Source organism: Microchirus variegatus (genome assembly GCF_963457635.1).
Source record: "Microchirus variegatus genome assembly, chromosome: 8".
Lineage (NCBI taxonomy): Eukaryota > Metazoa > Chordata > Actinopteri > Pleuronectiformes > Soleidae > Microchirus > Microchirus variegatus.
In genome coordinates, this window is record NC_139809.1 from 7,875,477 (window position 1) to 7,896,945 (window position 21,469).

The window sequence follows — 21,469 nt, forward strand, 5'->3', positions numbered from 1 at the left end:
CTAAAACGATCAGATATCGTGTTTTTATAATGACAAATCCTTCAAAAGTAATCGTTTCAGTGATACAAATCTGTCCAGTTACTTAAGTTACATGAAGCTACATAATAACCTCTCCATAAAAAGTCAAATAAGGCAGAACACAGCACCAATAACAAAGCGGCACAACGTGTATCTATAAAAACATATATTTATTGTTCTGTTACTGTTGGTTAACTCCATCAACAATAAATGGCGGCAGACCAGGAGACATTTTGTACACATTTCAATAGAAAGCCGTTTGGGAGAGAGCTGCTGTTTGAAAAACCAGAGCAAAGAGACAGAGAGAGAAAACACAAAAGCAACATCTTGAACGCTGGGTCTTAATGGTGTGTTCTGAAAAATCATCCTTCAGCCTCTATTCAAAGTGGTTCATCTCCTAAGCAGGTCGATTCTTCTTAAAAGGGGAGAAAAAATATACTGTACATTATTCTGCATATTAATGCAACTGAAGAGTTAGTTGTTTCTTATTTGTTAATATTCATCCTCTTGTTTAGGACAGTGATAACTACTCACCTGAACAACAAGCCACGTTTGAAGAAACTTTAAAAACGAATCAATGATATTTAGACTCCAAAGACAAAAATACAGGTGCTCTGTACTCGACAAAATATTGGGTGGATTAAAATAGATAAAGGTTGTTTATATATTTATACTATATATATATATAAAGACTTAAATCTGTAAATACAAAGACAGCCACCAGTGCCGTCCACACACATTCCTTTAGCACGCAAACCCTTTTTAACGCAGCGATCGCAAACTCACACCTGCTCTGTCTCATTTGCACTCCGTGGACCGTTAAAGAGAAACAAAACACAGGATCCTGATCCCAAAAAATTAAATTTTCACACCTCCAAACAAAAAAAAAAAAGATGAGCTTGAGTTTCAGTTTATGGATATGAAGAAAGAGATAAAAACAAATGTAACTAAAAGCAGATTATTATGTAAACTTCGATGCAGCGTCAGTTTGAGAACATTGTCCGCTTGGAAGCAACCGGAGAGGAAAACTCTCCTGCCCGAAAAGATGTTTTTCAACCACAAATAAACCCACAATGTGCACAAATGATTCAACAGAGAAGTTGTGAAGCTCGTGTTGCCTTCACTGACTCCAGATTGCTATTGATTGATCAATAGTTTGCAGCTCGTCTAGTCAGTCAGGTGAAAAGGCGAGGAGGAGGATGGGGGAAGATGGGGGTAGTTTCTCTTCAAGGCTGCGGCCGATTATCACACAAAAAAACTCTGCATATGTGAGACAAAAGTGGTTCCATTGGAAGCTTGAGCGTTTTCAGAAGTTAGATGAGACCAGGTCCAAGTGTCCATTTCAGTCCAGGCAATTTTTTTTTTTTACATTCCACACACTGCAAAACCAAGTCATCTCCAGCTCCTCATATTCACAGGGACTTGTCTCAGTCTCTCTTGCATCGCCATCATTTTTCATCATGTCTTCAGTCGACTATAGAAGAGCCCCATCGCTCAGACTGAATGTGCAAAAATGTCGTCTGTAACGCAGAACCATTTGAAAAACAACTTGACAACAACAACAACAACAACAACAACAGACATAGAATAACTCTTTTTTTTTTGCAGTCCCCAAAAACATCTCTGTCTCTCTCTTTCCTGTCCACCAGAGGAAGAGCTTTACACTGAAATTCACTTTGTGATAAAAGTCACAGGATTGAACTGAAATGAATCAGTTTATGTGCCACAAAAAAAATAATAAAATAAAAGAGAGAGGATTAGTTAAAACGACGGTATAATGTCACTACCTCCAAAGAAAAATAACAGAACATAAGATAATTGCACAATCTCTAATAATGCAAACACCAAGCCAACAGCCGGGGGGCAGCGTGTCCCATTTTCACTTCAAAGCATCTAAATTGTGTTAGCTCTGACAACTCTGCAAAGCCAAAGTTAGCTCAGTGTTCATCGTCTACCTCTGTCAACATTTAGAAAGTTCTGTGTGTAATTAAGCAGAATTTAAAGATACAGAATGAATTGTAGATTAAATGTTTGAATTTGTGTCTCAGCTGTGCAAACACTGGGACCAACTAATGTACTAAAATCATGTTTTACTGTACTTTGCAATGAACGTCTATGTTGGTAGATCTTTGGCTTTCATGTAAAAACATAATGTCACTATTGCATCAGTCTAAATTCAAAGCAAAACATCTCACTCTGATTACATTTTGAAGTGAGTTTTGACCTTTTTCTTTCCCCCTCGTTGCCTTCATTTCACACATGACCTCTCTTCATTTCTGTTTACTCTCAAATATTTTCAAAATCTTCATCGTTGCTTAAATTTCAAACGCTTTTTTTGCGAAAAAGTCTTCAATAATTGGGATAAAAATGTCTCACACTTCCAAACATCTAAAAGTGGAGTACACCTCACGGTTCTTTAAGAACCTGCAGAGGAAAAGTACATCATCTGCCTCATCAGCTTGCTTCAGGGTTTTCTGTTCGTCTTGGGCTAAAATCGAGCGTCATGCAGCCGCTTCATGAGCGGGACGTGAATATTCCTAAAGATGTTTGATGGTAACAAAGCCTCTCACTGTGTGGACTGATTTGTCCATGAAGATTACAGGTATTACACAACCAGGCAATTAATATAAAGTGAGGCGGCTGCTGCAACAACAACAAGGCTGACTATTAGCTTAGAGGGACCACATGGGAGCAAGTTGGATCAGTTGCCAGGGTAACAGTCAGAAAGAGGAACTCAGAGTGGCTGCGAGTGAGTCAGATGGAAGGCGTGTGCGTGATGCGTTTGAGTTTGGTTCTGTGCTGTGTGCGCCTGCTGGTTCTGCGACTGAGGATGAGGCTGCGGCTGCTGCAGGATGTGCACCACTCGGCTCAGCGTGTCCGTGCTCGCGAAAGCCAAATACTGGCAGCAGAGCCAGTCCTCCAGGCTCACGCCACAAGCCGTGTCGAGCGAACGCTCGGCAAACTTGATCATCATCAGCGTCCGCTTCAGGTCCAGCCAGTTCTGGAGGATGCCGTCGCGCTGGCTTGAAGTGGCCCCGGTCATGGGGCCCGTGCTACTGCAGCCCAGGGCCTGGAATAAGTCCTCCCTCGGCCCCCAGAGGAGGCACTGCAGGCAGGCCCGCGCCTCAGACATCCGGATCCTCTCAGAGGGGTTGACAGTGAGCAGCAGCCTGGCCAGCTGCTGGAGACCCTGTGAATAGAGTGATCTGACAGGCAGCGGCGGCAGGTCGGCCCACGTGTACTCCCTCTCCTTCAGCTCTGGTGCCTCCTCAAAGGGATTGGGCTGGTGCAGCATCTCATAAATGAGAATCCCCGTCTGAAACTCGTCACATTTGCGGTACTGAGTAGCTGTGACGATTTCGGGCGCCAGTCGCGACTGGTCCCGCAGCGTGCTGGGGTCTGTCGCTATGAGAGTGTTCTTCTGCTTCGCTTGGGAGAAGTTACTGATGATGAGGCGGGCGGGGCATGTGGTGTTGGCGGCGGCGCTGGCGCCGGCCGGGGTCGCACCGGCATTGTTGCTGTTGTTGTTGGGCTCAAGTAAGTCCAGGTTCCAGGGGTTGCCAGGTTGGCAGTTGACCAGCAGCAGGTTTTCCAGTCGCAGGTCGCAGTGGGTCACGTGATAAGGTTTCATGTGCTCCAGGCCAGAGCACAGCTGGAGAAGGAGGAGGCAGACCTGACGCTCGTACAGCTCAGGGTTCTGCGTGTGCCGGGCGACGCCTTCTCGGACAAAATCTGCCACCGTCTGGAAGGGGACCTCACGTGTGATGACCACTACTCGGCTCCTCAGGAAATTGCCAGCGTTCACGTGAGATGCTGCTGGCGTTTCATCGAGTTTACCATTCGCAGCTTTGGAGTCTTTTGGCTTGTGTTCAGTTTTAGTTTCTTTCTCTTTCTCCTTCAGCTCATTTACACCTTCTTCTCCTTCCTCATCCTCCTCATCGTCGTCTTCCTCCTCTTCCCAGGGCAGCAGGCGGGTCGGTACATCAGCCAGGAAGTGTCCACAGTCCTGCTGGATGTTGAAGTGCATGGGGAGGCTCTGTCTCACTGCAAGGCTGTGGAAAAACTGCTGCTGGGTCTCCTTCACTTTGCTCCGACAAATCTAAGATGATAAAAGACAGAGAAGAAAGCATTGCTGTCAATGTAAATGTTTGTTTTTCAGCTGAGAAATTCATATATTGTATTATACCGCTGTAGAAAAAAGTTAACTTTGGTTAGCTAATACAAGTATACTGATTTTAAACTTGAGTTATATTTTACTTTTTTTTTTTTTTTTTACTGTTTTACATCTTCAGCAGACACATACAGAGTATCAGTTTTATTTTGTTTGACAGTAACCTTTACATTTTAAAGTCTGATGTTTGTAATTGCCAGTAAGTAAATGAAATAATCTATATGAGAATTAATTCCACTGTTGCATATATTTAATCAAATACATCGACAAATTATGGCTGATGTTAAGAGAGTAAATGTTTTCTGATTTCTGTTATGTTTTGTAAAAGAAACAACTTTGATTTCATCAGTATTGATGCCTTTCATTCTGCTTGTGTATCAAGTTGAGCGACGTCTGATACACACCTGACAGACATACAGTGCACATGGAAAAGACATCATGTTGGACAAACTGTATGTTCTGTTTTGAGAACACAACAATGTTCTGGGTCACAGAACGTCAGTCAGGTGACTGAGGTTGAATTATGATTACAAGTGGCATCATAAACCTGTCCGTCTTATCAGCTAGTTCGACTATCTCTTGCCAAATAAACAGGACTCCTACGTGACGGTTGATCATGAAATACAGCTGTATGTTTTAGGGGAAAAAAAACCCTGAGAGAACGTATTAATGATGCTTGTTTTGCTACCGCCATATTAGTACACAGTTGCCAATGTGCATATGTCTGTATGTGTGTGCACTAATTAATAATAAAAACTAAATTATGGAGCTGAAGATTATAATAATGGAATAAAAATGTCAGTCTTAAAAACACTGGTCTGATCTATATTTTCCACAGACTACATTGCGATCACTGTTAGGAAACTGGCTTTGAATTTTGTGATCTGTGGCATAACTAATGCACAGTTTATTGGACTAAGCAAACTCCCCCCTCCACATACACTATAAAATGTACGAGCATACGTTTTCATTGGGCGTTTGTCGAGACATGTTGGCTCTGAGATTATAAGCTGCCCACTGACTGTTTGTTCTAAGACATACAGGCTTCTGTTCTGACTCAACTGTATTTGTAGACCTGTCACTATTTGGATGCAATTCCGTATGTTGCAAAAGAGCTGCAGGGAATTTCCTGATATTTCTAGGAAACTATGAGGCCTTAAAGCATTTCAAGGCACTTCCTTCGGTTCCTATGATTTAAAAAGTGGAAAAAACAAGTTCATGATTAAAATATAACATAGTATGACATGTCACTGCAGGATGATCAGCGATAGTTATGGGGTTATGGAAGACTTTAGCATAACTAGGCCATAGGAAAACAGAGTTGGGGGAAGTTTAATTGGAACGTTGAGGCCTGTTTCTGTTCTGCTGCTCCTGTTTGCCTTATTTATGGATGAGCGTCAAAAAACAAGACTTCTCTTGAGCTTGCAATTAATATGAAGGCAAAGCTTTGAAGTGTTGTGAAGCGCAGAAAGTTCCTTACTTTGTGAATAATTCAACCTTCCTCCATATCTGCCTTGTATTTAATTTCAGAACTCTTTGGCGAGCTCTGCCAGCCCACTCCCCCGTCTTTCTCTCTTCTCTCTCTCACTCTCCTTCTCAGACACACACACACACACACACACACACACACACACACACACACACACACACACACACGGAGAAACAAATGCTGACAAAACTGCTACCCTCACACACAATTATGCATGCACACACAGGTTTCACGGCAGATTGTGCCCTAAAGGCACAAAGTTTGAGCGCAAATATTTCAGCACGAAGACATTCCTCCACTCCTCCAGTTCAGTGAGTGGGAGGAGATTCTGCCACCCAAAAAGAAAATAATGGGAATACATTATTTAGTTGGACAGCTATCACCACTCTAGATGTATAATAACATCAATCAAAAAACAAAAAATGATGCTGAAAACACAATATTTGTTGAAATATTGTAAATACTGTGGTTTCTTGAGGTGATATCTAGAGTGAGTCGCTGTGTGTGCTTCCAGACAAAGTTAAAGGAGTTTAAATCTAGTATTGCTTTACTCAAACAAACCCGACGTATCATTATGTCAACGCAAACCACAAAATCATAACAGTCTGTGACTCTTAAAGTCAACCAGAGTGGTAAATGAGTCCTTGAATTTTAGATGTATGCAGCAAATCCTTCCAAAAGACAAGATTAGGCTTGAAAAGTTTAATATAATGATGAAAACTTAGTAGTTTATATTTATTATATTTAAAAGTATATATTGAATAACTTAGGACTAAAAGTACTGTATTTGACCTAAATTGAATAATATAAAACCATTAAACCATAGTGTTCTCTAAACCAAAAAAATCACCGAGCACTGATCTATAAACAGAACGTGTCTCACCTTGATGGCATAGCTGACCAGTGGGTCTTTTGCGTAGGAAGCAGTGTAGTAAACCGCGTCGCCTGCCTCGCAACAGGGTTTCCCAGTAGTGAGTCTGAAGAGGGACCAGCTGTCGGTGCCAAATCTCAAGTGATCCTTCTGGCCGGCCATGAAGCGGTCCTCACACTTTGCTGCCAGCTTCCTCAGCGTGTCTGTGTGGAGACCCCTTATCCTCCCCACCACCTCGTCCCAGCTGTCCAGACCCCTGTAAAGAGCAGGCCTCTGGGGTTTTGAGCCTCCACCTCCTCCACCTACAGGTACTCGACCTGCGGCCCGACCCCTACCGGCTAAAGACTCAGTACTTGGGTAGGGCCTCCTCTCTCGGCCGGTGGTGGCACTGGGTGGAGTAAATCCAGCCTGAGGGCCCAAGGAGGACATGCTGTTAGTCGGGTGGTTTTTAGGGGTGGCTGCAGCAGTTGATGGTCTCTCTAGGGAGTCACCACTTTCATGGTTTTGGGCTCGGTGAGGCTCGGAGCTGAGAGAGGAGCTCTGACTCGCCGTCTCCCAGGTGGAGTCTAACTCGTACAAAGGGTTGGCCACGCTGAGGTTGGTGCCCCCAGGTTTTGCCTCAGCCCTAGGTCTCACGGCTCCCTGGACTGCCTCCTTGCCTCCCGGACTGGGTTCAGGAACAGGGCGAGGTACAGACTTCTTAGGTAGCGGCGGTGGCGTTGCCTTCAGGGGTGGCAGGTCAGTCAGGGCATCGAGGTCAAAGGAGGCCAAGGTGTCAGTGGATGCTTTCGTGTTCCGCGGCTGTTTCAGTGGGATCATGTTGGCTCTGGATTGACCTAGAGGAGAGGGGAGATGGCGCCAAGTTTATTGTGTGAAAAGGAAACAAAGAAATGATGTACTAAAGTACTAAAACACTGCACCATTTAAAGCTGAGGCAGCTAAAGTTACTCTTTAACTCAGCACTATGCATGTTGTCTATGCTCAATATTAATTATTATTGTTTGTACTTAAAATAATAAAAAAAAAACATTTGTTACCACATAGTTTAATAATTTTCAAACTTTGCTTTGGTCAAAGAACCAGCAAAACTGTTTTCAGCTGTGCTAACATCATAGCACAAGGGTTTTCAAGGGTTTTCTAATCATCCAATAGCCTTCTAACGCTATTAGCAAACACAATGTACCATTGTAATACACCTATGTACATATTCCATTAAAAACCAGACGTTTGCAGCTAAAATAGTAACAATGTTAGGGTGTATTTCCGATTCATTAAGTGTTATATTCATTGAAAAAAAGTGTTTTTCCTTAAAAAATAAGGACATTTCTAAGTGACCCCAAACTTTTGAACGGTAAAGTATATTAAAAACGGAATAAATATGACTGAACGTGACTGACAATAATCAAACTTATTATCATCTGGAAAGGATAAAAGTGGCATCCAAATTACATCACCGCACACTTTCCCCACAAGCTTCCCTTGATCTACTTGGTTTTTCCTTCCACAGCGTGTTCACCCTCCCACTGGCTCTCTGCCTCTTAGGAAGATGAGAGGGTGACACAGGGCCATGAGGAGAATTCCAGCCAGAGAGCAGCACAGCTGGGCACAGGTCATCCCCCTCCAACCGCTACAGCTGCACGACTCAATCTGCAGCCCAAGTCTGCAGTGAGGCTTTAAGAGGCGGCAGACATGGAGAGCACTTTTACCACTGACATGAAGTGACCTTATTTTTCAGGGATGGCGGTGGGAGGGGAATTGGGAAGATTGAGGGGGTTGATTGAGACTCGTGGACCACAGAGACAGATGGGTCTGAGACAAGTGTCTGATATCATGAGAAGAGCAAAGAAGTCACGAACCTCGTGTTATGGGAATGAAAGAGCCTGATAATTTTAACTAAGTGAGAGTACAAAGGTCACTGACGGCGCTGCTGTGGAAATGTTTCACTCGCTAGGGAACAGCCCCAATTCCTTAGAAGAGTGTGCTCATCCCTACATTATAGAAATCTAACGGAACAAACTCCACTCTTTCTCTAAGTAAGACGGTATGAGTAACTCCTCACATGTGCATTAAGATGCCATCGTCTTATGTAAGCAGTGGGAGCCTTAAGATAGAGCAGCGAGTCTCGTAAATCCTCATTGGAATGAGTGCATTTAATGTGGTCATCCGCCGATCTGCAATAATCCACCCAGGAAAACATTCATCTCTTTTTCTTTCTGTTATTGCAGGACCGAAAGTGTTTGTGACTTAACCATCTCTTCACTTACCATCACAAATAAACCTGAATCTAAATTTGCAAATACTCAGTTTGTGTTGAAGCAGTTTCAGCTGGGGTGACAGCGGTCAAGTGGAGACTAAAAAAGCATAAACGCTTCTCTGTATTATGTAATAGTTCAACAATAGCAGAAACGACACGCTCCAAAATGATCAAACGGCTGAATCAACTCCTCTGTGAAACAGTTTCATCAGCTACTGAACGTTATGACCTTCATGTTTGCACGGGGGAAATTCACATGGACTATTTACTTGATTAACTGATTTATTTTCTCTGTGGTTTCTGTGAAAGAAAATAAGGGTAAGACTTTAATTGAAGGTGCTACAGATGATAGTGTAAATTATGTTTATTTGTGCAAGTGTATAGTGTTGCGGTACAACTATATACTGTTGTGTACTTGACCTATAACCAATGAATGAATGATGAAGGCATCATATTATTTCTGTGTTCTCTGCCCTCATCATTCATTCATTCATCTTCTACTGCTTTATCCTTCACATTTTTTGCTCTCCATTTAAGTCTTCAGGATGCCAATGAGAAGGAAATTAACTTAATCTTTATTCATCTCTTTTTAGACTGAATGAGCTGTAAGATGCTGAAATTAGAAGGTGTGAAATAATGAACTGTCAGTGACATCATGCATATACTGCATCAAACAGTTTCATACTTTACAAATGTAGATGTGTTAATCAGGAGATGAAGGAACTTGTTGCAGTGGCAAAGTGATCACTGATCAGCCATCATGCACAAACGAATGTAATAATGACACCGCAACAACAGGAGGCAGCGCGGAGTAGGCGGGATAGAACAGAGAGGAAGGATGAGGCGAGATGAGTGATGAAAGTGACAAAGAATTAAACTCAATAAGAGACGACGGAGAGATCAAGAGATTCTCTGGTGATATTAAAAGACACTGATACCGAGAGATGATGATGAGGGGAAAAAAAAGACAAGAAAAACAAGCCTACCTCAGTTCCATTCATGCGCCTAAGTTTTTAGGTAAATGTGGTGAAGTGGCAGCTGCACAGGGAGGCAAAGTGGAAAGCTTTTCTCTGCTTCCATCCCTGACCGAGAGTCGGAGCCACTGGTGCCAACACTGGAGCTTTGCTCAGTGAGTGAGGCAGTGAGCGCTCTGCCTCCTACTGCTCTGATCTGATCAAAGCGTGTGCGTACTGTATATATAGTGAGTGTGTGTGTGTGAAAGTGAGAGAGAGAGAAAGACAAAAATTAGAGGGATTCTTTCCTAAAAAAAATTGCAGGCAAAGCTAAATTGCGGACAGTGAGAGAGCGAGAGAGAGAGAGAAAAATCAATACTGAAATACAGACATGCTTAAAAGATATAGGGATATATGTGTAAATGTAAAATATGCTTCACAATCAGCAGCGATGTGTTTATGTTGATGGCCATGCACACTCTTTTAAACAAACATGTCATTCAGCAAAATGTTTTGAAGAAGGACACTCAGCGCTGCCTTGTTCCTCATTAGCAGGATGTAATAAGAGTAAAATTAGACCGCGGGGCAACATCCGGGGAGCCTTTTTCACAGCACATCCGTCCACAGAGACTCACAAAAACACACACATATTATGCAAACACAGCTAATCAGCGCAACACGCGCAGACACAAGGACTCGCACCTTTTTCGACATCACACAACCGTGTGTGTGCAAACACCACAGTGAATCATCTCAAGTTGTGTGTCACCACTTCTTTGTCGCTCGCTCACGCTCACACACACACACACGCACACGCACACGCACACGCACACGCACACACACACACACACGCGCACACGCACGCACACACGCACACACACACACACACACACACACACACACCGCTTTGATCAAAATAAGATTCTTTTCCACACTTCAGCTTCTGCTGCCACGTTTGACAGCTGCTTTGGCTTCAGCTCGTTCCACCGCCACCGAACCTCTGACACAGAGCTGCTCACAAAGTCTCATGATGAAATGGCCGCCATCAATTCACCACAGATGGACTATAAAACTGGGACTTTAACAGGAACGCTATCATCACTGTGTTAGAGGAACAGTGTGTCAGTGTGCAGTAGTATTATGAACTAGAAAGGGGTTTTTGACATTACTTATTGTTTCTATGACCACTCATTAAGGCCACGGAGAGAATCTGCACAAATAATTAGAATAGTTGTTTTTTCATGTATTCAGACTCTGCCTAGACACTAGGTGTCAGGTGCATGTAATAGTATGTCAATACCATCATTAACAGATCTTCTCTCTGTCTTTTTTGTGTGTGATGGAAACCATGCGCCCGTCATGTGTGAATATAGGCGAGGAGGCGCCTGGGCTCAAGAATAGGCGCATTTCTCACACGTGCAGTGTAAACACTCGTTTGTTAACATGGGTGCAGCAATCAAACCACAACGCAGCCGTGACACACGCGACATATCAGTGTGAACCAGCCCTTCGACAATAAATCTACACTCTACAGTCATAGGTATCATATTCAGTCTTTAAAACAAGAACACCGTTTCTATTTTCACACTAAGCTCCTCTCTGCATTTACTCAGTACATTGAAAATAAGTAACACAACGACACAACACAACTCTACATGCTACTCTGACGCAAAGCTGCTTTTATTTTGCTTTAAAGGAGTCATGTGAAGGTGAATCATTATTCAACTGTGGATGTAAGTCCTTCTCGACAGATAGAGAGAGAGAAGACGTTGACCCATATAGCAGAAATGTATTCATTCAATTAAATCTAGATTCACAGACTGTCACAGACGAGAAGTGCGGACGTTTTGAGCTGCAGCTGTTTAGCAGGGAATAAATTTGTACTTTGTGACTTGTCACATGTGGAAGTGTGCTGACGCTGACGGAAAGTTAAAAAAAACAGCTACTTTTGCAGTAAGAGTGAGGAGACCTGCAGATTCAGAGCTCCATATTCTGGAAATATTCATCCACAGGGCCAGAATATCCTTCCAACTAAATTCAGAGACTCTGCTTTCTTTTGACAGAATAATAATACAGAAAAAAAAAATCAGCATTTAAAATTCTTTCTCAAATGCTGCGGATGTTGAGAGGGACTGCATATTTATTCTCCGACTCATTTTTTCTCCTTATCTTTTTCACAAGAAGAATTGTCTACACTGCAAAAGGACTTTGTTCAGTCAAAGTCTGCATAACAAATCAGAGCCTTTTCTGCATGACGAAAACATCCCGTTCCAGTGCGACAATGCATCGAGTTGAAAAACAGTTGGCAGTTAAAGAGTTCTGCGATTCTTTGATGATGAGTCGGTCAAAAATAATCAAACCAATCCGATATGCTTACATACATTAATCAGCTACCACAGACTGAATTCTTTCAGAACTGGACACATAAATAGACAATGATTTAAATCTTGTGGCTGGCACATGCGTGTCATGCTTCTTACCCAGGTTCCCGTACGTGGCACTGCACTGGCTGGAGGCGGGAGAATGCGAATGATGGGAGTGACTCCCATCCTCCTCTGGCTCACCGAGGCTGGCGCTGCCCTCGCTGGCTGAAGCTAGTTTGGCAGCAGGGTTGACATGGCCCTCGTCGTCCTCCCCAAGCACCAGGCCCAGATTTACTTTGGCATTTTTACAGGCGGAGCCGAGCAGCTCCCGATCCTTGACATTGCTGGCACTGGCTGGTACCTGGCTGCACATGACAGATAGAAGCATGGCTCGTTTAGTTGGTGACAATGTCATTTTGTAAATGTAAATCCTTATCGGCAAAACAGGTCAAAATAAAGCAGCAGGTTGACATCAGGGAGCTCTTTATTATAAAGATAGTAGTGGTTATAGATAGGTAAACAAATGAATTAGAGCTTCAATCTGTCTTTGTTTATTTTATCAACGACAGATAATCTACAGTCATAAGATATGAACAGCAACAACAAACATCTGTAGCTGCGAATGGGTGGGGAGTTTGAAGCCAGATGTGCTTTGAAAACATTGCAATGTTGCCTGAGGGAGAATTGGTGGTGTGTGTGATAACGTGTTTTGAAAAGCCATCTGTGCAACTAAGTAGCTATGATTTGAGGTGTTAATGGAGGTGAGATGAATTTCTTCTAAATCTGCAGCAGAGGACTGATGAAAAGGTGTGAAGATAAAGTGGCAGACCAAAATGTGGTTTTGCTTACTGTGACTTTTTTTTCTTGCTTTGTTCAATCAGAAGATTAAGCATTCTGGGTGTACTGGAGTATTGATTTAAACACAATGTGGCTTCAAAAGAAAAGACTAAAGAGGGATTTTCCATTCAAAATGCAAACATTGTTGAACCAGGAAGTTTAACCCAATCCTACACAAAAAAGTATGTACTTTTAATTCAAGATAAATGCATCGAAAACTGTCATCGAGACATCACACAAAAACTGCCACCGTGATTCCTTTCCCTCCACAGTCACCTGGGAAACTGAATCCTCACCAGCTGGTGTTTTTCATCAAGAGCCATCTGCAATCAATCTGAACACTTTGATCTCAGCAAATACGATATTCAAAACAACCCGGTGACTGACCTGTGATCTGATAACACTTCAGCCACAGTTAGTCAGTGTGACCCGTGTGACACATTACACCGTCATCGACTGTGACCACCCAGGTTGGGTGACGTTCTAAGAGAATTCAGGTAATGCCCTCATTGTGATACACAAACCACCTACTGTCGAGCACTAAAGAAACCGACTGGCCCCGCTGCTCTGTTTGAAATAAAGAAACTGTTGTTGCCATATTGTTTACTGCTATTATAAGTATTTCAACACCCTCTGTCAAATACAACATAAAAAAATAGCAGTTAAGTTTTAAGTGAGACACGAAAGGGAACATGTCAGACAAGGTTCAAAGGGCTGTTTTCTGGGTGGGGCAGGTCAGCAGTAATGTTTGTATTACTCTGAATCAGATGTGTCATTTCCTTTGACTGCGGTGTTGAGAGCACATGCTCACGGAATGACAAATGATCTATCACGGACAAAATCCCCAAAGCTCGAGTGACGACACAGTTCACATAAGGACTGTGTCCAGACGAATCTTATTCTTATAGCATAGTGAACGTCATGTGTTGCATAATGTTCTTCAAGGTCTTTTTCTGTTTCTGTTATTCATTCATTTTGGAAACAAGTATCACTGGAAGATCTGGAGGATGACGTGATAGAAAAGCGAGCACTTGAAGAAAAACAAACCACTGTATCCGTCTCCACCCTGAGGGTCTGTGTCTGCAGAAAGTGTCAGATCTGACATGTTTATGGTGCGTCTTTGTAGGACCATTAGCCCTCTGTCTCTTTTAAAAGGTCGATCGATGGCCTCCAAGTTGTCATAGTTTATTACTTTGGCACTTGCCAGCGCCAGACAGTTGATATAAAGGCCTATCGATGTATTCCGAGAGCAATGAGTAAATAAACTGTGAAAAGATTCAGGCACGAGAGAGGACTTACAAACATGTGTGATACAATGGAATATAGAATATATTTTTGAAAATCGGACAGTGGTCTGATTTGTGTTATAACTCAATTACCTCTTTTGCTCTTCCGTGTTCCCTGCTCTGTCTATACAAACAGATTATTGATTATCTATTCATAACCTTAAAGCATCAAATGTGATATTTTTCTGAGAATATTTCTTGCATGTTATCATAGTGGAGGAAAACACCCATCAACGATGCACACCTCTAAAAGGCCCTTGACACAAAAATGCTTTTATGCTTGCTACATGTTTCAGTGTCAGGACCTGACTTGTTCAAACAGCATGCAGCTACCTCAGTGGATTTAACTGGCTCTCAGTCGTCACGATCCAAAACAAAAGTCTCAAATCACAAACCTCTACTCCTTAAGACAACATGGCTTTAAGTTGCCTGTTTGCTCACAGGTATTTACAGAAAGTAAAAAAAAGAAAAAGAAAAAAAAGAATACAGGTACTGGATTTCAAGCTTACCCACTGTATTGGCTCACGCAGCTTCCCATCGAGGAACTCTGAGTACAAGGCAAGGGTGAATTTACATTCTAGCTAATGCTAATTGCACGCTGGCCATTGAAGAATCAAAACGTCCTTCTCTGCATGTGTAATCTTCTCCGTGTCTTTTTTCACTCTCCCTCTCTTTGAATGTTCTTACCTGTCTAAGGTAATGTGCATTTGCCAGCACTGAAGACCACGCCTGCTGTGAGCCAATAAATCTGCTTCCAGTTAACCCCTCGGTTGCCATTTGAAACAGAAACACTGCAGAATGACCTGTGTGACCAGTTTGTGACATGTAATAACTGGGCTGTTAGATTTTAAGGAAGCACACAATACTTCCACAACTAGTTGCATATGTCGGCGGCAGTTGTTAGTGCAACCAAGAGGGAATAACAAATGTGTTATAGAGAAAAGCTAATTTGAATGAAGGTGTTGATTGCACATAATCCAATTTTTTAGACTTAAAACTAATTGAACCTTGCAGTTGAAGAACAGCTTCCAATTCCCTCAAGTCAGTTCCCAAAGCACTGTGAGGAATTTACTGAATTCACATTCCACAAGCACATTCTTTCTGTAGATCATCGTCACATCTTCCTTCATTCACACCACCAAAAAGAAGCTTGAGTATCAAGGGAGATAAGCTATTTTCTGTTTCTCAAGGCCAAGATACAACTTTTTATCAATCACAATATCTACAATGACTAAGTAACTGACTGCCAAGATGCCAAGTGAGAAAATAAGTTACAAATTGACAAGTTCACAGTGAATGCTGTAAACAAAGGTGTCACAAAGGAATGTTTGTAAAGCACAGGTGTGGAGAAAACAGGGTAGACTACACCATCGGTGTGATGTCTGACATTCACTGATGTCCAACACTTATGTTTCATATGAGGAATACAGCAGTTTCAGTGCTGGAACCATCCCTGATGACTGAACTTGGAACTGACCAACACTGAACAGTCATGTGATTGTGTTATAAAGACATTCCAAGATCTGCATTTCATTCATATTTGACTACTAAATGTGAGACCTGAGGATTGTGGACTTTGTCATCATACTTTTGAGTAATATGCACTGGGTACTACAAATAATACAGCACATCCGAAAATAACCTCTTATATTAACAGCAAACGTGGCACATACTTGATTGTATCATATGCTATTAAGTGAGGGTAGAGACAGAATGGGGTCGAAACTCTTGACAGGATAGAAGAGTCAAATATTTCGGTGTTTGCAGTGCTTACGGCTCAAAAGTATAAAAGAAAAAAAAAATGTAGATGGAACAGTAAAAAAAAAAAAATTGACAGAGGAATAACAGTCGAGAGCCAAGCACCAGAAGGCATATAAAGGTGGCAGAGATACAGAGAGAGAAGAAAAAGATAATGGCAGTGTAACAGGAGAGTGAAAATGTAAGAGTTCATGTGAAATGATATAAGAAAAAACCTGAACAAGTTGAACTCACTAAAACTATGACTAACCAACTGCTTGTGCCAGATTCATCAGTTAGTGAGATAAGGAGTTTTCCTTAATTTGGAGAACAAATAAAATGGCTGATATTCTTATTGTTACATAACAGCATTTTTGTTTATTATTTATTTGGGGAAGTGGGGGCAGGTCTTGCGCAGAGCTGCTGAGACGACCATAAATGCTCTTCACCTGCAGAACTGCTTCCCCACTCAATCATGGCTTTGTTACATTCTCTTAGGTATTAAACCTTTTTTGTTTGTGGTGAAGAATTTGAACTTATTCACTTCCCATTTATGTAGTTATTGATTTGCCAATTGTTCATGTTTTATACATCTCTTTTTTAGTGAGGTCAGACTAGGCTTTTGTTTCGAGGAAGAATAGCAATAATGAGGCCTAGTTTTGTTTTGTTCCTTTCCTTAATTTTGACTGTTTTGTTTTACATTAAACATACATTAAAACTTGTTTTTTTGCACCTGGCTTCATTGAGTGTTGTGTGCATCCTTTTTCATGTGTTTGGAAAGGGACATAAAATGAACCCTAGTATCAGGGATAACACATCTTAGATCTAATCTTATATTGGTATTTTCCTATCATCAACAAAGAGTAGTCTTCAATATCGTTTAGGCTGTCCAAATGAATGCAGTGACCTCATAAGAATAGCCACAAACAATGTGTGTGTGGGTGAGAGAAAGAGAGAGAGAGAAGCTAAAGGCAATTATGACATTGCTCAACAGAGTAGTAGCGTAGATGTGATCTGACTGCAACTCAGTGATGTCCACTCCTGGAGGAAGAAACTGTGCATAAAGCTTGCTGTTCACTTCACGTTATAGGTAACATTAGGGAGGAGACAAACTGCAAAGTCTCAGCATGTGGCTGAGCAAGTGGGCGAGCAGACAAGCCAAAAAAAGATCAGACACCTCTAGAATCTGTGATGAGGGATCTGTATGATTAAGGAGAAGCACCCCGGGTATTTTGCAGGGGCAGCTGCAAATGGTTGAGCATTTTCATTTAATGCTGGAGGGGGGGGGGGTGCTCTGAGGGGAATGCTAAGACAGACATTGCATAGAACATCATTCAAGACCAGCACTAGGTGGTGTAGGTAGAATTTTGAATCGCTTACTAAGAAATTTGCTAAAAAGCCTTAAGACAAATGTATGCTAAAACTATTTATGTAAAAGCAATAATTATTTAACAATAAATCACAATGTTTTCACAATTATAGTCTATATTCATTGGAACATCTTTTAATACAGCAGTACCAAGAGGGTGAATAAAACGTCCAAAAAATTGTGAACAAATACCTGAGGTCTTTCCTGATGAGATCAACTCCAGGGCTTTGGCTGTCATCTGATGTCAGTTGTGGAGTTTCCCTGCACTCCTCTACTCGCAGTTCTCCTTCTCCATCACCAGGGGTGCTGCCACCGTCTGGTTTGTAGGTGAATATGATGGTTGGCTTCTGGCTGGGATCCTCTGGTTTGGCCTCAGTGAACCAGTGAGTCTGTTGGATTGGCGGTGGTGGAAGAATGTGAATGACTGTTCCATCAAGCCCGACCAGCTTGCCCTTCTCCTTCTCTTTCTCAGCCTTCTCTTTCTCTACCTTATGTTCGTCCTCATCTTTTCGCCGTCGAAAAAAGCTTCTGAAGGAAATCCAGCGTTTAGGTTTGGAGCTCTCTGTCAAAATACGTCGACCATCTCCACCCGGACTTCTTTCGCCTTCATTTGTTCGTACAGGAGAACTGGAGGCAGAGCTCTTGGTCCAGTTGCTAAAATGTCTTTGGAGGATATTAGAAGCATGGTATGGAGAAGATGTCGACCTAGGAGGGGGGAAGGGGGCACTGGGCTCTGAGCGGGGACTGGAGAGTGGGACAGCAGCAGAGGCACTCTGGGATTTAGACAAAACCTTTGTAGGCGTGTCCATTTTGGGTTTGGAAAGACAACCATCCGTTGCTGAAAAAAGAGACTTGGGCCTGCTGAGAGTCTCCATGGCATCAGGTGGGAGGGCATACAGTTCCTCAGAAATTATGTTTTTGGTTTGTGCTGACGGTGACTCGGGAGGAGATTGGGGAGGCTGGATGGAGGCCACAATCTGTGAAAGTACAGCACTGGCCTCCTCCCTATGACTTACCACTGGCACAGAAGTCATGACTAAGTTTAAATCATGATCTTTAGTGCAGGATGTATCTCCACTTGTCTTGCAAGTGCGTGTGACAGCATTGGCTGTGGGGCTTGGTTTGGGTAGGTTTGCAGTAATTGCAAGAACGGCAGAGGGATTTGTTGCAGTGGGAGAGAGGGCCCCGACTTTGGAGCTTATCACAGTACTTGTCACAGTGCTACAGTCTGTAGTGGTTCTAGGATGCAAATGTGGTGCTTTCATTGCTGCTTCAAGTGGAGATTTTGTGTCTTCAAAAGAGACTCTCTCTGATGTGCCTCTACCAGAGATTGTTTTATCTGTCGAAGTGGACTGGACACTCTCGGAGGATCCAATCTCTTCATATGTATGGCTAGCTACCCTATTACCTACACCTTTTGGCTGTGGTAGTTCCCCACTGAGTCCCAAAAAGCTCTTGTACACTGCTAAGTTGTCATATGCACTTGGATTGATCACAATGGGTACTTTGACTGCATTTTTGGAGCTGCGGGCATAAGTTGGCTCATCTCGAATAATAATAGGAAAAGGGGGCATGCCTGCATTATTAAAACTGTTGAATTTGATTTCTGATAAGTTAGGTGATTTCACAGGTACAGTTCGGGAAGAAGACAGCCCAGTAACAGGAGAAGTAGGAGCTGACTTGTGGTAACAATGTTGAGTAGATACAGAGGGGCCAGGTGTACCACTAACCCCACTATCCACTTTAGCTATCTTCTGACGAGGGCTTGTGCTTGATGTCCATACTTCCTGGTAGCGTGTGCTCCCTGATTTCTTTCGGGGGTTGCCTGACAAAGCAACAGATGTGGGTGATGTTGGCTTCACAGAAGAAGTTGGAGAAATGAGAGAGCCTGGAGACAGTGGCTGACCTAAAGGAGTGCTACAGAATGATGTGGGGCTGGAAGGCATTGACATGTTTTTGGTTTTTGAGGCAGAATCTAGAATATGTTCATCTTTGTTAGCCATAGATGCCGACACATCCACCACAGTATAGGGCTTACAGATAAGTGATTTTTCCAAATTTACTACACGGTATGGTTTTGCTTGCTCCTCTGTGGGGCTAAAACTGATTGTCACTGGTTGACCTGGAAGAGCCTGGGGCATTGGCAGGCCTTCTCTGCCTTCCTGATCTTCCAATCTAATAGCTAGGACAGCCTTGTGTGTTTCAGTCACCCTGAGAGGACTCAGTGCTCTGTGAACAGGCTCCCTTTTTGAAGGAGAAGCAATGGATACAGGTGCCTTAGGTGAAGTGGGAGAATGCAAGGCATTTTGAAAAGCACAGGGGACACTGCTCCCATTACTGGAAGTTGTTCGAGAATCCTCTGGATGTGATGATGATGATTCTGGAGAAGTAGTGGACTCTGAATTTGATAGAAAACCACTGCCGTGCATGTTATCAGAGCCATAAGGAAGTAGAATTCCACTGGAACCCATGGAAGGGTATCCATTTAAGATCTCATCATAGCTATCATCATAGTCCACGGCACATATCCGCTGTAGTGAGCGGTTTCGAAGTGGAACAGTATTCCACTTTTTCCCTGCAGCAAAGGGCACTGGAGACAACGTGGCAGCGCGGAAATTTGCAAAACGTGGTTGGCCTCGCATTCGGATCTCCATCGATAGTAACTCTTCATCACTTTCATCCCAACTTTCATGTTCATCATCCCTTTCTGTATCTTCCTCATCATCATCATCATCTTCTCCTTCACTAGAAAACTCTGGATAGCAAAAACGACCTCCCTCTGTGCTGATGACCTCAGTGCTGTCACTGAGAGATACCCGTTTTTGAGCAGTACCACCACCACCCCCACTACTGCTGCTTCCTAGGGCCAAACAGCTGGAGGCTGGAAGGCCTCTTTCCAAGGACCGTTGGTATGAAGTATTGATTCGTCCCCAAAACGTGTCCTTTGAACATGAAAGGGGTGTGGGACTGAGGCCAGGTCCTAACCCAGCAATCTCTTTTAATACATCCGTCAGTCCGCTATTGTTGTTATTCCCACTAGGGGTCCTTGGACTAAATTGTCCATAGCCCTCAATCTCCTCTGTACCATCCTCTCCTTCATTGTTGTTGCCGAGCCCACTCGGCCTCTTATGGTTCAGTCCATTGCGATTCCACACCGTGAAGGCAGATTCTTTGCTCTGTTCTATTACGTTTGGAGGTGGTTGCAGGTTGCCATCTGAATCCAGCCCTGCAGAGGAACAGGGCAGCATCATAGTCGGCTTAACAGCAATGGTAGGCTTTTTAGCTACTGGTGGACGGAAGTTTCCTGAGCGGGCCGACCCAATACCAGCCCTTTGGGAAATGTTGGTAAGGTTAGGGTTGGTTCTAGCTCCAGCAGTGAGCGGATGGTGTTGCTGGATTGTTGGAAGCTTTTGCTCAGACGGAGGCTTCCCTCCACCACTCTGTGCCAGACAGTGCAGACTTTTGGGTTTAAAGCAGTTCTTGCACTCGCCTGGTTTCCATACGTGTTCGGTGAACGTGCTGCAGGCGGACATGGTTGCTGGTCCAGTGAGGCAGCGTATTGCGTCAATGGACAGGAAACCCCGCCATGGAGCTTAAGATGACGGGAACTGATTGTTGTACAGCAGTGATGATGAGTAAACACTTTAGCCTCGAATGTGAAGGTTAATGGACCTAAAAGAAAAGAAAAAGGGAGAAAGGTCTTGATTAAATTTTGCATTTACTAAGTGAGTGAACAAAATGCATTTGTTTATCTGAAAATGTGGAAGATGAAATGTTAATGAACATAGCAATATTTCTTGAAAATCGTATACTGTAATGGCAAAACCAGTGTCGTCACAAATGTATGGCCAGTTATTTGAGTTGGCAGTTTAAAATAAATAGTTTGAACAATTTTTGTCATCCCAGTTGTCAGTCAACTCCTTAAATCCTCAACAAACACCCGTCATTTCGTTATGGATTGGGTGAATGGATGTTACAAAATCAAAAAATCAAAATTCTGTGAGAAACTTACACATTTGTGCAGGACCATAATACTATCCCTCACATGATAAATTTAATGTCATGGTACAGTTACATTAATGAAGGATAAAGTGGTAAATAATGAATGTATGGATAGACTG

At 42.8% G+C, this 21,469-nt stretch overlaps 1 protein-coding gene across 1 annotated transcript; it reads right to left on the reverse strand.

Moving 5' to 3' along the window:
- Nucleotides 1-237: 237 nt before the first annotated feature.
- Nucleotides 238-20,881, reverse strand: peak1 (pseudopodium-enriched atypical kinase 1; the record flags this gene model as incomplete). Its single annotated transcript, XM_083893588.1, has 4 exons — nucleotides 238-4,117; nucleotides 6,562-7,385; nucleotides 12,237-12,484; nucleotides 17,541-20,881. The coding sequence occupies 4 exons, from the start codon at nucleotides 20,879-20,881 to the stop codon at nucleotides 2,753-2,755; spliced, it is 5,778 nt and encodes a 1,925-aa protein (XP_083749714.1). The 3' UTR covers nucleotides 238-2,752.
- Nucleotides 20,882-21,469: the final 588 nt, after the last annotated feature.